The 17,413-nt window shown below is 30.9% G+C and overlaps 1 protein-coding gene across 7 annotated transcripts in view; it reads left to right on the top strand.

Annotated features, from left to right (window-relative positions):
• Lrp1b (LDL receptor related protein 1B) overlaps positions 1 to 17,413 on the top strand; it is a 1,703,137-nt gene that overhangs the window by 1,580,392 nt on the left and 105,332 nt on the right. For 6 of the 7 annotated variants that reach the window (XM_063259026.1, XM_063259028.1, XM_063259024.1 and 3 more), the window contains 6 exons: positions 202 to 324; positions 5,831 to 5,953; positions 7,238 to 7,375; positions 8,469 to 8,603; positions 11,978 to 12,097; positions 13,999 to 14,240. In XM_063259026.1, coding sequence (XP_063115096.1) covers positions 202 to 324; positions 5,831 to 5,953; positions 7,238 to 7,375; positions 8,469 to 8,603; positions 11,978 to 12,097; positions 13,999 to 14,240 — 881 coding nt within the window. The remainder of the gene's footprint in view (positions 1 to 201; positions 325 to 5,830; positions 5,954 to 7,237; positions 7,376 to 8,468; positions 8,604 to 11,977; positions 12,098 to 13,998; positions 14,241 to 17,413) is intronic. The other variant, XR_010050782.1, reaches the window with a different exon arrangement.

The raw sequence follows: 17,413 nt of genomic DNA, 5'->3' as shown, positions 1-17,413 counted from the left end.
CCTCTACCATATTTAATATTCCTAAATAAAATATTATATAATATTGTGAATTATAAGCCATGAACACTTGTTAATTTTTTTGTACATTGTGTGCTATAAGTATTATGCTAGAAACAAACATAAGGAAACAATATATAATTGGAAGGATGTATGTTCTGTTGTGTTTACAACTAATGCACTCTTTTTTGCTTTACAATAAAGGAGGAAATATATGTAGAGCTGACGAGTTTCTCTGCAATAATTCCCTGTGCAAACTATACTTCTGGGTCTGTGATGGACAGGATGACTGCGGGGACAACTCAGATGAAGCCCCAGATATGTGTGGTATAGTATTTCTGTGGCTTTCAATTATACTCTCATCTCCTGATCTAGGGCACTGGACTCAATCAATGAAGTAGGGAGGTGAACCACAAACTCTCTTGCCCTGCGGTCATGTAGCTAAAGTATGACCATACATACAGCTTTTGTCCAGGTAATGAAGATCTTACTCTGCTCAAAGTTCATGACTTCACAGAAAGCACTCCTAAATCTAAGTTTGCACATGTCAACACTATCCTAAGATAGATTATGTTCTGTCTGGAAGGATTTACAGTTGTTGACCTTTTGAACTGAGTAAGACACAAATAGGAATTCTGGCTTCACCAAAAATTTTTGTTTTAGAATAAAAATAAATTTAGCAGATAAGTAAATAGAAAAAATGTGAAAAATAAGACCACATAATCACATAAGACCAAGGGTCACCACTATTCTTGGTACTGAAGTTACACATACAAAATTATATGTATAATACATAATATATATAAATATAAATCAAAATGTTAATTATAATAGAAATTATTTAACAGTAAACTGGAAACATTAAAAAATTGTTTCTCCAAATCAACTTGCTGTTGCCTGGATCGTGTTAGATATATATATGTAAGCAATAAAATGTATAGTTTGAGAATATTAAAAAGATTAATTTGTGTTATTAGTCCCTCTTCTCATTCTTTTAATCCAAACTCAAAAAGAAAGGAAGTTTTAACTTTTATTTAAGAAAGATTCACATTTGAATAAGTATCATTCCAGGAGAATTAAAGAAAGGCATGAATATATATTGACTATCACAGGCCTCTTTCTTGAAAGGATATTTATTCTGTTTAGATAAATAATGATAATGTCCACAAATTTTATTGCAAGGAATCATAAAATTTAGCAAAAGAGATAGACAAGGAAAGGAAGGACAAGATGAACTCTGCCTATGAATGAATTCAGAAAGCTATAGCGCTGTGAGATCTAGACTAAAAAACATCCTAGACAAAGTCAAAAGGAGCAGAAAATATGTCATTCATTCAATAAATATTTAAGTTAGAGTGTGATTAGATGTTGGGTTATGTAATGATGAAAGAGAAAATGTATCATAATTTATATAAGTATGGGACAAAGAAGTTTGTTCAATTTCGAAGTGTAAGAAACAGTATTTGAATTTAATTCTAATGATACATTTCTGGCAAGTAGGTTAAAGGGATGGGGGCATGATGCAGTTTTATAAACAAAGGAATTCTGTGCATAAAGACTTCAGTAAGAGAAAACTGTGGCTTAATGGAAGATGGATGTTCACAAAGACGAGAAATCAGGCTAGATATTACTTTGGCACACTGGAGGTAAACCTATGGTGCATGCTGCAGGAAGCACATAGAGCCCTGAAGGTAGCCAAGCCAACTCACCACTATAGTTGAGCATCAGATACCAGTACCCATAGGGGCAGTGTTGGCACTCTGAGGTAAGTAATTGGGTTCTGGTTTGCAGTTTGTGCATTCAGTCTCTAAATTTTGCCATCACTGTTAGCATGAAACTACAGAGACAGTGGAAGCACCGTACCTAGAAATTTGTAGTCTTCATAGGCATTTTTATTTACTCTGAAAGCATTTGAAAAGAATCAGTTCTGCATGTTCCTGGGTTCTACATCTGCTAACTCAACCAACCACTTATCAAAAAAAAAAAAAATTTTTTTGCAATTGTCTGTATTCAACAGACTTTTGTCATTATTTATTAAATGATAAAGTGTGGCAAATGTTTGATAATTATTACATATAATGCTGTATTATACATAATTTATAAATGACTTAAATCAAGGGTACATTATATGTAAATTTTATTTATATAATAGGCTTGAGAATTTACAGGTTACAGTATCTACGAGAGGTCAAGAACTAATCTCAGGAGGTATACCTGGTCCAAATCAATGTCTCATTCAATAAATCAGAGGAGACGTACAGTTTTATTTTATAAATATTAACTAAAAAGAGGAAAAATCCAGTTAACACTATCCTATCTATACCAACAATAGCCTAGGTTAGTAGCTTAGATTACAAAGCTGTATATGATAGTAAAATGTAGAGAATTTATATGTTGAATGAAATACATTTTATTAACTAGTAGGTTTGGTATGGGGATGAGAGAGAACATCATAAGTTCAATTTGAAGGGTATTTTTTGCATGTATATTTGAAAAGAAGAATTTAGGAAGAGGAACAGTTTTGTGTGTAAAGATTAGTAGACTTTTGGGATGAATTGGAAGAGACATTCAAATAGAGACTTCAAGCAGACATTTGAGCTTTGGTTTTTCATCTGAATAGAAAGAGTTCATCTAGGGATATAAATATAACAATCAGAATGAGTGAAGTAATAAATACTATGGAATTTTTAAAGATTGTTCTGAGTGGAACTATGTAAAAAAGGAGAAGAGGATCTTTAGAGAGGATTATTGAGTGACATTAAATATCTGAAAGAATTTGAACTGCCAGAGACTGTGAATAATTTGCCAAAGTTTAGCTAAAATGAAAATTAAAACGAACACAAAAATGAACACAAAGGTAATAACATATTCAAGAAAGAAGAGAAAATTATACATAGAACGGGAGAAAAATAATTTTAAATAATAAATTACTCTCCTTTGTCAGGTATTTAAAGTATTGGAATTAGTTGACAGACCGTGTATAGATTCAGAGAGCTGTAATTATTTAATCAGATGTTTCAGAATTTCCTATTCTTTGTATTGCTTTTGTTTGTGTGCAATCAAAAGGAAATGTAAAAGGTAGAAATTTGATATATGGAGGTTTGAAAGGAAGGCAGATTTGAATCATTATTGTGAAAGAGATAGAATGGCGTAACAATAGAGACAGGCAATCTTCCCAAGAAGCACTGATACTGACCTACACAGGGCAATGCCAGCTGGCTTTGTAGTACAAACATGTGCAACGTTCTCATGCTTTCTATATGCAGACTTTGGGGAAACAGACGATTTTGTTTACTTATGTTTGCAGTTTTGTTAGATCTCTATGATGCAAAAGAAAAGGTCCAGAAAATCAGGGAAGAAAGTGAGTTTCTAGAAGCATAACTTTAATTGTGCAAAAAGGCCCAGTTTCCAATAAATATGAAAAGAGAAAAGTAAGACCAAAATAGATATTGGTGAATAGGGAAAAATGTACACTTATTATAGACTTATAGTTTAAAATGAAACTGGAAAAGTATTTTAATGAGTTTGGCTAAATTTCAAAAACTTGACGGATAGGGGATTGTGGTCAGGAGTTGGGGCATTCAGACTAAGGGTTTTGTATATGAAGTCATTAAGAGAAACAGCAAAACCCAAGAGGCACTGTTCTTATTTGCAAGAAGAAGATTCTGTTGCTGGATGGATCAAGAAAAGATGTCTACTGAAATCTACTAGTGTCTACAACCTTGTCAGGAGACTGGAAGCCTAGGTAGCTAACACTAAAAGCAAATTGCTCATTAGAAATAAAAGAAGTAATGAAGCCCAGTTATGGGTTGTTTTGTTTATATGACTGTCCACATCATCTAGGAAGTTGGAGTGAATTTAAAAGGATAGGGGCGGAGATATGAAATTGTTGTGATTGAATTAAGAAGGGGGTGATATTTATAAGGCTGATGAGAAAATTGTAGTAACAGGAACATGATTAAAAGTTTGGATTTCAAATTCATAGTATTTACTTTAAAAAATTTGAAAATGTGGCATGAAATTTCTGGAACACATGGTAGGAAATTAGGATGCCTTAAAAAGCATGTGTTTAAGAAATTAAGAAACTATCTATCTATCTATCTATCTATCTATCTATCTATCTACCTATCTATCTATCATGTAACATCCATCTAACTACAAATAGAAGAGAGATAAACATGAATTTAGGAGTTCAAATCCTGTCTTAAAATATTTGAGTGTAGGGCTGTGAATTTAGCTCAGTGGCTCAAGTGCTTGCCTGGTAAACACAAAGTCATGAGTTCAATCTCCAGTACAAAAAAAAGAAAGAAAAAAGAAAAAATATTTCAATATATGCGGTTTGTTTCATTTATAGTAATAGTTTTTCTTAGTTCATGGCAGAGTTTATGTTACTATCTGGTTTTTATAAGAATTTATTTGGTGTATGTTTTGTACTACTTTTTAGATACTGATACACATGTAATAAAATGTTATTCTTTTGTTTTGTTATAAAAATTTATTTTTCATAAAATGAAAAAAAACAATATTTTAAAAAAGACATTAAGAGACATTCTTAAAAGATCCCATGAGAGGAATATGCATGGACAAGAGACAAGAATTCAGATGAAACAAAGAACTCAGGCATGGAGTGTAGGGAGTATATGTAAGGAACTGTAATACAGTATGTTGCTAGAATATTAAAAGAGACAGGGGATGAATCTATAGGTGTGGTGTGGACAGGTCACTAGGCTTATGCTGTGTCTTAAATCACACGAGGTGGTAGTGGATAACTATGGAAGAAATGATAAGATTAATGTGTTAGCTTGATTGTTCTTATGGCCTTTTGAGCATTTGATTATGGAAACTGAGGACATTTATTATGTCTCTCTCTTACAAACAGCTTTACTATTGGGATAGTAACTGTTAGTGATGAACAGAAGAAAACAAGTTTGGGGACAATCACAAAAATATAGAAGTTTACTTAGAGTTGAAAGTCAATGACAGCAATATATGATATACCACTAATTAAAGTACATGAATAAGGTAAAGCTGATGTTTTTGGAGAAAGGGATCAGGAAAACAAAAATAAAGAATTAAATGGTGAGCTTGTTGAGTCTGAAATCCTTTAGGGTATGTTCTATAATCAACTTTGAAATGCGAGAACTGGATAAAAAATTGCAAACCGTCAGGATATAGCAACATGCAAATTTGTGAGGTTGGATGAGAATAACTAAGCAAACAAAGCATTTAAGAGTGAGATTTAGTCACCAAGAACAGAGCCCTGGAGAATTCTACATATGTGGGTGAAGAGTGGTTGATGATAGATAATTCCTGCTTTAAGGTGAGAAGTCTTCAGATTAAACAGTGATAAAAAGGATAAAAATTTCTAGTGAATATTTCTAGTGAGTAAGCACACCAAACACAATATTGTTATGATATTTTTGTTTTTTTAAAGCATGGTCACATTGAATTGGATGCTGTGGAATATATGTATTCCAGGTCTATACTGTGTGAATAACTGGGTGACTTGTTATATACATTATAATTAATGTGCAATCCTAAATTATTATGGTGACTGAGTGAAGTAATACAAGGCAATTGAAAGAAAGACTATGGAGTTTAGATTGCTTTCTTCAAGACTGTAAATTGTGAACTATTCTTCAATTACTTGAGTCATAAGCTTCTATTATACAAATTATACAAATTACAACAAAGTATTCATGATAAAATAAGAAAACTAACAATAAAATATAATTAACAATCCTAGATTATGGATTTTAAAAGAAAGACAAAGTAGGTTCTTACTAAGTCAGTGAATCCAAAAGAGTTTCTTTGGATTTCCTCTGTTTTCCAGTCAAATTCCTCTGCCCACCCACAAGACCACACAGATGCAGAAATAATAGAATATGCCTGCAATCAGAGAAAACATGCAATGGCGTTGACGACTGTGGAGATAACTCAGACGAAGAGCACTGTGGTAAATCTGTTTAATGAGAAATCATTGATTTAGTTGCAAATAAGATAAATGATTTGAAGGCTTAAAAATAAAGAAAAAAATTCATGTGGCCTGTCTGAGGATTTTTTTCCAGGCATTTGATTTTCTGCGGAGTATGAGAATAATCTCCTAATGCTCCATCTGCATAAAAGAGTTGTGTGATTTTATCCAGTCTGCACTAGGACATTATTATGGCTTGTAGTAATGTTTTGAGAGAAATGATGTAGTGGTTTATAACTGTTTTTCCTTGAGGCATGTTTGGTGTAGACTATATGTGTATATAATCCCTTTTATCAATTTCTGAGATTTACTATGGTTTCTTTAATAGGAAATAAAATATACTATAAAGTGATTTTGACACAAAAGTTACCCGAACTCACTTAAGACATTTTACATCATTTAAACAAAAATCCCACTTAGCCTGAATATTCAAACATTTTTTTGGAGGAATAGGGCGTCATTAACTGTAGTTTAAATATACGTTATGAATCTTTTTACATTTATCTCTAGAATCTTCAAATAAAGAATTATAGGCCCATGTTTTTCTTACATTTAATAGAATGTTATTTTTTAAAGTTTTTTTCTTTTGCCTTCTCTGTCTACAGTTATAAAATTAAATTCAAATTTCAGAATTTAGTTAATTGGCATAGTTGTGTTCCAGAGCTGGAAACCACACCCTGATTGCACAGAAATCATTTTAACCTGGAACATTTAGATAAACCCAAGCATCAACAATTTCCTTCACTTGTGCACCCTTGTCCCGCAACACAGTTGAACACTGACACAAGCCCAAGTATAAAATCTTTGATCAATTGTAGTACCTGAATGAATGTGTACAAGCAAAATCACTTTCATCTGCATGACCATCTTGTAACTGAGAGGTTAATCTATTTGAGCACTTAATTTCTCCAAAGTTCTGAGTCTGTGCTTGTCACAGTTACCTGAAGATAAAGGTCATTTGTATAAATTTTACCATAGGTCATGACTATCCCTTTACCAGAATTTAAACCTATACTGCTCCAGCCCCAAACCAGTTCTTGTCAAATCCAATTGCTGTCTTGTCTCACTGCCTTGCCATTCTACACTGCATTTAAGATGCACATGTTATATACGTCCAAAACATGGCAGCTGCCAACTTGGCAGGTAAATTACTGAGGCACAATGTATGGGTGCAAAGGCATTCAGTGCAATTTTAAGCAAATTATTAATCAGCAGATCAAATGTGCATCTGTAGAAATCTAACCATTCTTTTAAATGACTTTATAGGTAAGGTTACATATAAAGCAAAGCCTTGTAAGAAGGATGAGTTTACTTGCAGTAATAAAAAATGTATTCCCATGGATCTCCAATGCGATCGTCTCGATGACTGTGGAGATGGTTCAGATGAGCAAAGCTGCAGAACAAGTGAGTGTTTTCTACTAAAGAATGTATAGTAACACTCAGGGCTAGTTTATGCTGAACCATGGCTCACCGTTTTCTTTTAATACTATGAGCAGAGTTTGTTCTTAAAATGTGTGTATGTAACACCTTTTGTCAATTCAACATTTCAGAAGGTATGAGATGGAAAAGATTGATTTTGCAATGAATATCGCTGTCAGCGACTGGCTTATCTGGAGAAACACAGGCTGTGAGGATAGCTATGGAGGTGAAATGCAATTGGACGCCTGTGGTGCTTAGGTGTTTCATTAACATTGCAGGTCTAAGGCCAGTGGTAGGATCATAGGCTCAGAAAATAGAGGTACACAGTGTGGCATCAAAGAGGAATCTCCTTCTGAGGGTTGCAGCCCTTTTTGATTCCCCATGGTCTTGTTTTGAAAGCCCTATATCATTTCCATTGTTTTGTTGGGTTGGCTATTACTCTCTTTTGTTTTGTTTGATTATGTCAAATCTGATAGCAGGAGCAGCTATTTCAAAGATAGCAAGACATTGTGGAAGCAGTTTTGGATTTGGTATAGATTTGTTTTGAGGTCTTTTATTGCATTCATTGTTCTGTTTTTATTGTTCCTATTCTATTCTGTTCTGTTTGAGTTTTACTATGTTCAAAGTTATCTGCCGCTATTTTGAAGACATCAAAAGGCATTATAGTAACTATTGTTGATTTTTAGAACGTTCTGAAATCCTGTATCTTTTCCACTGGTTTGTTTTGATTGAGTTTATTCTGTTTTATGTTCTTTTAAAAAATCTTTGTAAACTCCCTGTGTGAAATTTTTAAAAAATGTTCTGATTTTAACAGTTTAAAAAAATGGTCTGTCATTGGAGTCACTGATTACCTCCTTTTAGTAAGTGATATAAATATTAGAGGCTAGCAGTTTGCTCTAATCTATATTTAATGTCTCTGACTACAGCTTTTATCTGCTTCTATACCTTCATGAGAAATGAAGGCTTAAGGAAAAGAAGACCATAATCTCATACATTTATAGGAATTATAATATAACAATAAATATTCCACTTCAGGAATCAGAGTTATATTAGTTGTGATCATGTTTTTAAATCCTAGCTCCCACTGAATACACCTGTGAAGATAATGTGAATCCGTGTGGAGATGATGCATATTGTAATCAAATAAAAACATCTGTTTTCTGTCGCTGTAAACCTGGGTTTCAGAGAAACATGAAAAACAGACAGTGTGAAGGTAGAGTACCTTTCCTCAACAGTTTGCTTTTAAATCTTTGGAGTTTTAAAAGACTCGGAATGGTTACTAAATTGTGAGATGACAGGGTATCGATATTCTTCAAAATAATGTGTAACTGTGTTATACAATTTCACTTTTGAAAGGAGAATTCTCTTGGATCAAGTGTTGTTTGTTTGTACAAATAAGCTAACCATCAGTGAAGTCACAAAGCCTTTTCTACAAGCATAATGAGACCAGCAGGAAATTCGATGTATTTTTCCATTTATGTTTTGAAATGCAAATAATGAAATTGCTGGTTCAGGAACTATTGGAGAATTAGACTCACTTTATGAAATAATATGTTTATGATGACCCATTTTTCTTGAATGTGTCATTTGAAATACTGTGATAGGTGATTCACATTTAGAAAACTGTGGGCTTCTTTCTAATGGTATAATTTTACAGTCATGTTTTAAACATTGCTTTATATTATCATAAGATGTCTTTAAAAATTAAAGTCAGATTATCAAAGAATCTGTCAACTTACCTATGATCATTTAAAAATTTAGTATGTAGGACAAAGTCTTATAAGGAAAAATGTAAGTTAATATGTAATTCACATCAGAGATTTAACTACACAGTTGTAAAATACAAACTATGACCATTTTCTAAATTTTCTTAGATAACATTGGTATTCATCTTAATATTTTTCTATTGCAGTAAGCTCAGTTTAACATGTTTCTTGCTAATGCATGACAAATTCAAATCCTAAAATTCTTTTATCTTCTGGCTTATTTTATAATGTCTTTCCATGATATTCATGGGTTAAAACAAGTTTGAATGTATCAAAAAATAGAAAAATTGTTGAAATTAATTGTACATCACAATATAAAGAGGTATAGCCATTTTTTGGATTACATTCCTATTTAGGTTATTCATACCACTTTGAATTACTTTTTAGTTTTTCAAGGTGTTTTTTTCACCATTACAATGAAATACTAAAATCTGACATTAACTATTTTACTGAAAATAAATTATTTCTCTTTCCCAAGCCCTATTACATCTAAACATACATACACACACACAGTGTCTGTCCTTCTGTCTGTCTTCTTTCCTTCAATATTTTATTGCAGTAACACTGAGTTTCTAAGACTTGCTTGTGAATAGCAAGCCCTGTTTTCTGTACCATATGTATTTGCTAAATTTAGAAATTCTGTTCTCAGTATTTTTCTTTACCTTTAATTATGTTCTATGGCAAATGTACTTGGAAGATTTTTTTTTATTTTAAATGCTAGGAATATAATCTTTTTATATAATTTTGTTTCACAAATGAGTAACTTCTGTATTCTAATTAAATTTGTATCTGTAATGAAGTTTTCATAATAAAGTCATTTCTATACCTAAATTTTTTAATATAAAGATTTAAATGTCATTATACTTTACTAACTCAAAAAAGATATTGGAATTTGGTAAAAAAATGAAATAAGGGAAACAAAATCAAAGGAAATGGCAGAAGTAGGGTAGGATTCACAGTTGCAAAAGGCTAGGTCCTAGACACTGGACACGTGTGGGATTAGTATATCCATGGTTCAGGGATCATTATACTGTTGAGGAAAAATGGCTTTCTCCATTAAGGAGTAATTCCAGCTAGTAGAGTTTTTATTAAATCATGAAGATTTTTAAGAATGTGATTCTATGTCAAAGGAAAAGCTTGGTAACACTTATCTTCCTGTTTATGGTTACTAATGAAAATATGAATAAAAATAATTAGTGCAATATGACAGTTGTCATGATAAGAAATATTTTACTTAATTCCTGAACAGTCTTCATTAAAATAAATGCACTTTGTTTTACTTGTTTATCGTTTCTTAATCAGAGAAATGTGCTTTCAAATGGTTAAATTCTCTACAAAGCAGAATCAGAAAGTTTCAGTGTGTCATTTAAGTCATCACTGTGAAAGTCCTTTATGTCTGTCACAGATCCCTCAGATAGAGGTCTCCAGCTCGTACCCTACTGACTGGTACAGGTTCAGGCCAGGTAGGAACTGGAAAACTAGCAGAAAGTGAGTGGCAGGCAGGGTATAAGTGTCCCCTGTATTTACAAGTGCTCCACCTTGCTCACATTGTCACCTAAGCTCACACCCATGCATATCAGCAGGAGCACCGGATTCTCCTAGGTCTCAAACCCTGCTCCAAATTATGCAAGAAGGGGATCTAAATTTCATGATCCTTGTGAACATCTATCCAATCTCAGCTCCACCTGTCTCCCCTGCTGTTCTAGCTCTATCAGAAGAAAAATTGTCTTCCAGGAAACCCTTTCCCAATACCAAAAAGCTTGAGAACTGTGGCCTTAGAACACTTGAAAAATAAACAGAAGTTAGTTCTTATTAATGTGATGATCTTAAAATTCTCAAATTTCAGGAAAAAGTTTACCTCAAGATTTGCTACATAAATCAGGCAACTATAAATCACAGAAGAGGGAGAAGAATTGTGCTGGATGGACATAAAAATAGATTAGGAAATCAGAAAATAGATAATTCCTGTTGATCATGTGATATTAATCTTGGCTCTAATTAAGTTCTTAAATATAGAGACCTATGCCAAGCTACAGAACACTGTCTTCACTTTATTAATTTAATGCTGTGATTTAGATATTGTTTTATATAGACATTTAGGTTATTTTTAACTTTTGTGTAATTCATAAACCTTTATTTCAATTCTCCTTTCAAAGCTACTACATATATATGAACACAGAAGTGTGTTACAGCCATATCCCAGCCTTTTTCTGTGCCACTCATTGTACAAAATATGGCAATAAAAATTAATGTATCCTAAATTTGTATTCAAGATTCTGGTAATAAAGTAGGGGGTATGAATACATGAGCACCTTTCTGAAATACAGTATGGGCAATGCTAAAAGAGTCTTCAGAAGAGTAAAAGAAGCTAAATAATGGATCGTGCATAGTTGAAAACCAAGGAAAGCTTCACTTCTGGTTGCTCCTGAAAAAGGAGTAGAAATTTTGTTTGTAGAAGTGGATAAAGACAGGCCAAGATAGAGGTCTAGCAGATGATATGTGGTAGGTGTGGAGAAAGATAATAGGTACAGAGATAGGTACTGAGAAGCAGCTTACAAGAAATGCCTGAAAATGGGTCTATTATGATTTTAAGTCAACCAATAACCAAAAATAATATAACAAGTTCTAATGAAACTACTGTGAAAATCATAATCATGGCCTAAAAATTTATGTAGGAAGTTTCAGTCTTAATATTTGAAGAGACAGTAAAAAACAGAGATTAAAAAGTTGTAGAACAAAAACTACCCTGAGCTTTTTTGAAGCATGAAAGAATGCAAGTGTAAATTGGTATTATAATACTCTTTGCAATTTTCTTATTTAGACCTCAATGAGTGCTTGGTGTTTGGTATGTGTTCCCAGCAATGCATAAATATAGAAGGATCATATAAATGTGTATGTGACCAGAATTTCCAAGTGCAAAATAATACCTGCATAGCAAAAGGTAAGTTATAATCATTATTAGAAATGTTATTACAGTTTTATTGTAAACATCTTTTAGAGAACTGATGTTCCCTAATGCCTTTCAATGATGACTTCACACTTAATAACAAAAAATAAGTGTAAATTTCTTATTATTTAATTTGGCAATTGGATTAGTATTCTTTCTCTAAAAAAAGTTAACACACAATTACATATATACATAGATATAATGCATAATATAGTTCAATATTCTTAAACACTATTTCTCTAAGTTGGTATCCTCACAACTCACACCCCTTATTTCTTTATAAAGCACATAATAAAACATGATAACCAGTACTCACTCCCAGTGTGGTGCAGAATCATGAAACTAATTCCTTATTTTCATTTGAAATTTGATATATTATCATTCTTAAATAATCTAACTTTGCATGCTTTATAAACATGGCTGCAAAATATGCAGCTAGTGTTAAAAACACTTTATGTTGCAGACATTCTGTCAGAAAGGGTAAAAGTTTAAGTGTTATTATTCTAGTGAAAATGGAAAGCATCTTTATGGCCTACTTTCAAAGTTTATGAAAAATTATTACACTGTTGGAATAAAAATTAAAAGCGAAATGTTAGGACTGTAAGAATGGAATTTACATAAGAATTTTAAAATTTTAAAACAAATTTTACTTGGAAATTCTTAATTCTTTCATTTGTCAGTGTATTTTAAAATTAAATAAATAACATGAATGTTACCCTTTTTGTGCATATAGATTTTAATGTTTTAAATATAAACATCAACTATATAAAATACATATTATTAATATCAATGATTATACTATTGCATAAATATAACATACATAATGTTTATATATAAATATATAGTATATGAACATTATATATATATATATATATATATATATATATATATATATATATTGTAACTTGAAGCAGTTAGTTTCAGAGTTTGGGTAGGTATTGCTAACAGGATTGCTCTTGTATTAGGAAAGTGGTGTGATACATGGAGCAACTGTGAGCAGTAGTGGTAGATACATTAAATTTGACCTTAGCTTTGATTTGTCTCAGACTCCATGGACAAGAGAAAGTCATTAAAGTCTTAGAACCTCAGTTTTGATCTCTACACTAATACATACTTTTATATTTCTTCTATGAAGTATGGAAAATTAGGGAGAGCTTAGCATGGTACCTGACACTTCATGAATATGTACTAAACAAGATACATTAAAACTGTAAATTTGAACTTTATCTTAATAAATTTGGTATTTATTTATTTATTTATTTACAGAAATTACACTTGCAATTCAGTTTTTCTTGGGGCTTACATTAATGTCTTAAGTATTTTTTAAATTGTATTTTAGTGTTTTATGCTTTAGTATTCAAATAATATTAGCATTATATTGTAGTAGAGTGTTATACTTAGCAGGATTCTAGAGCATTTACAGATTAAGACAATCTCAAATAATCAAGTTAAAATTATAGTAAAATAAATTGGAATAACAAAAGTCTTTATTATCTTTTTAAAATTTTAGCCAAAATAATGTTCACTCAAATGATCAGAACTTTTGAGGCTTAATGAATACATAGTGCAGCATTTGACTCCTGATAACTAAAATGATGCATCATAGTTTATTGTGACTTGTCAAATGGTAACTTCTTGTTATAAAAAAGTGTATTTTAAAAAAAGTGTCTAATTCTAGCTATAAAGAAAGTTTTGCATCAGAAGCACACACATAAATAATTACTAAAAATGTTAAAAGCTGAGTATAAAGAATCAAGAAGACTAAAAAGTAAGTGTGTTGAATTGTATTGTGAGAGGAACTGTATTAATAATAACAACTCAAGGTAATTTAAATCGTGGCTTTTATTTTAGCTGAAATTTACTTTATTTTTGTATCTTATTGTAATAATCTCCAGGCTCTGAAGATCAAGTTCTCTACATTGCTAATGACACTGATATCCTGGGTTTTATATATCCATTCAACTACAGTGGCAATCATCAACAGATTTCTCATATTGAACATAATTCAAGGATAACAGGGATGGATGTATATTTTCAAAGAGATATGATTATTTGGAGTACTCAGTTTAATCCAGGCGGAATTTTCTACAAAATGATCCATGGTAGAGAAAAAAGGGAAGCGAACAGTGGCTTGATTGTAAGTAAATTATACTGAATATTTAAAGGCTGTACCTCACACATTCTTTGTCTATTTTTTATTTTTTATTTTTTTGTAAAAGGCACAATGTCTTATAATAGCAATTATGGTATTTACTTCTCTCAATATCTCTCCATATAGAAATAAAACTTATCTCTTCTAATTTATTATTCTAAAGGTTGGCAATTTACTTTAACTACATGAATTTTGGTTTTTTTTATATTTGCATTACTTTTATGCATAAAAGAATGGTCACATGATAACTAACATTTCCCTAGAATTTTATATTTCATTGTGCTTCACAATATATTATAAACATAACCTTTTATATCATAAAATGGGAAGGCAAAAATCACTCTTTTTTGTTTTAAAAAGCAATATAAGGCAGAGAAAATTGTTTCAATTTCAACAATATCAGAAATACACTTCTAGGACAAGTAATCAATTAGAATGTAACTGTTTTTCTAACTCCTTATAACTACACTTTAGGAAACATCTGAAACAGAGCAATACTACTGCTGGTATATGATGGACATGTTGATTACTATGGTTATTTTTGAGAAAAATAAACTATAGAACCTGTCTAGATTTGTGCATATATACTAAAGCCTTTTTGTTTTGCGGGCATGTTGAGTTATTGGGTATTTGATATTTTGAAGTAACCTGGGAGAAAAATGACAAATAAATACTTATGTTTAAGGAAATTGGGCTATCCTGGAATAATCGAAAAGTCAAGTACTATCACCACAGTATGTAATTTGAAGTTTTATATTTTAAAAGTATCATGTTTCCATCTAGAGATCTTCAACACATTTTGCACTGATGCAAAAGATTTGGATTGCATGCATATCACTTACTGCATTCTGGAGGCTATTTTAATATTTTCAGTGTAGATAGAAATAAACTCTGAGAGAAGCTATAGTTCATTTCAAATTGAGCTTTAAATTAACAGTAAAAGTTCATATTTATCTAAGCTACTTCTTCAAATTCTCCAACATGCAATGGTTTTATTTCTATTCAGAACAATTTTAGAACAGACCAACAATTGTAACACATCACTATTTCCTCCTATTTTATAAATAATCTTCCGAGCAAACTTAAAGGCTGGCTAATTTTCTAGATATCTTAACTTTTTCTTAATACCAAAATCTACTTTGCAGACATTTTTTTCTGTGTCAATGATGAAATAAAGGGTAGAGACCATAGTGATATATTATTTGGGTTTGCATTTTGTTTGTGCTCTTTATTATTCTCTTAAATTCTCTGTATTATTTCATTTGGTATTGATAAGGACTTTTTGAAAAACATATGCATATATATAGTGACTTCATACATATGTATTAATTACATGTAATATATGTCATTTTTTAATATTTATGGCCAAATGTAGTACATAGTTTTGTATTAACAATACAATGATTATTTTCATGATGTTATTACATTGAAAACAATTAAAAATGTTCTATTCTACTGTGTATGGTCACATTAAATATTTAAAATTTATATCTGAATTTGATAATTGTTTAGTGAAAATTGTTTGATTTCATTTAGTTTGGTACTTTGGGAGACTGTTTTATAACCAGCTTCGATGAATAGGATTTATTTAGAATAACAAGGTAATTTCATATTTAATAAATCTTATTGTTACCTACACATATATAATATTCATGTATTTTATGTGTGAGTCATATGTTTTCATTTATACATTTCTAAATTATTGTCTTTAATGTTATGATGTGTTTAATGTGTTATAAAATCTTTCATGAATATCTATAAAAGTTTTGATTAGCCTTTTTCAAAAAAGATATACAATTCCTTTGTTCTATAAATAATAGCAAAGGTATGTATTATGTATCGTAGACTTTATTAGTTTTGCTGTCCTCTATTCCTAGACCTATCATCATTAATAGAATTTGCTAGAAGGAAAGGTTTGTAACTGTAGGAATACATTTTCTACTGAGAAGCTCATCTCAAATGACTAAATGTCATGATTAAAAAGACCTAAGGCATGAGTTTTATACTTTTAATTAAATTCTTTCTTGCATTATTAAAAAAATAAGAGTGAGAACGTTGATCAAGACAACTGTTCACCATTACTTTCAGAGTCTTTTTGTAATCCTAGTGCTTCAACATGTAAAGATTAAATATATTTATTTTTACTTAATTCAATGAACAATGTGAGTTCTAGAGCAATTTGCTTAACAAATATGCTGCATCTCTGAGATAAAATTACTCGTGTGAAAAAACAAATACCACATTAGATTAGCTAAATTCTATATGTTTCCAGCACTAAAAACAAAAACAAAAAATAAGAAACATGACTTTCAAAAGATGTGTAATAGTATAAATACAGTAAATGTCTATCTTGTTATTTCCTGGAAATCTTTCTTGTATATAAGGTATTGATTTTCTACGCTTATTAACTACAGAATCATGTAAAGTATTTGCTCTTTTTATTCACCAGTTGACCATCTGTTAGTTTAATAAGTATGTAATCTGTTTCATCTTTTAAATTTTGTCACAGATCTTGAATTATACCAGCTAAGACTTCCACATCCCTTGGAGGGAAAAATAACAAATAATTTTCCCTAGGCTGTTTTTAGCATATTGATTTCTAGCTCAGAATCAATATGGAAAGGAGAAAAAAAATCACAAATCAAATTACGGATATCTTACCTCATCCTCATTATCAATGAAATAAATGAAAAAATTTGCCCATATCATAGCAGGATTCTAGAAATCATGTTCGCAGATATGGAAAACATTGAACTATTTCCAACCCTATCAATGGCAGGCAACATGTTGTGTTAGAAATCAGAAGACTCATAAAACTAAATGTTAACTAAAATCTATTACAAATGATAGTGATTTTAAATATGACTTTTTAAAACAGTGAAGCGAATACTCTACTGTAATTTGTGAAAATAGTTGGAACATTGATTATGATTGCAAATCTAATTTTCAAATACATATTAAGTTACTTATAATTGGAAATGCTTATAGGTGTTAAACACCTGTGCTACACAAAAACAATGGACTTTTTCTCTAAGAAAATTAAAAAACTTTAAAATTAAAAGATGACATGATCTATACATGTAAAGCTTAATGAGATTTTTTAAATTATGTTTTAGTATTGAGACAGAATATAACTGCATTATGTAACAATTGTATAT

This window comes from Cavia porcellus, unplaced genomic scaffold (genome assembly GCF_034190915.1).
Source record: "Cavia porcellus strain 051 isolate PalLab524CR breed Dunkin Hartley unplaced genomic scaffold, mCavPor4.1 scaffold_12, whole genome shotgun sequence".
NCBI lineage: Eukaryota > Metazoa > Chordata > Mammalia > Rodentia > Caviidae > Cavia > Cavia porcellus.
Note: the sequence above shows the minus strand (reverse complement) of the source record. Positions and strands in the feature narration are given on the sequence as shown.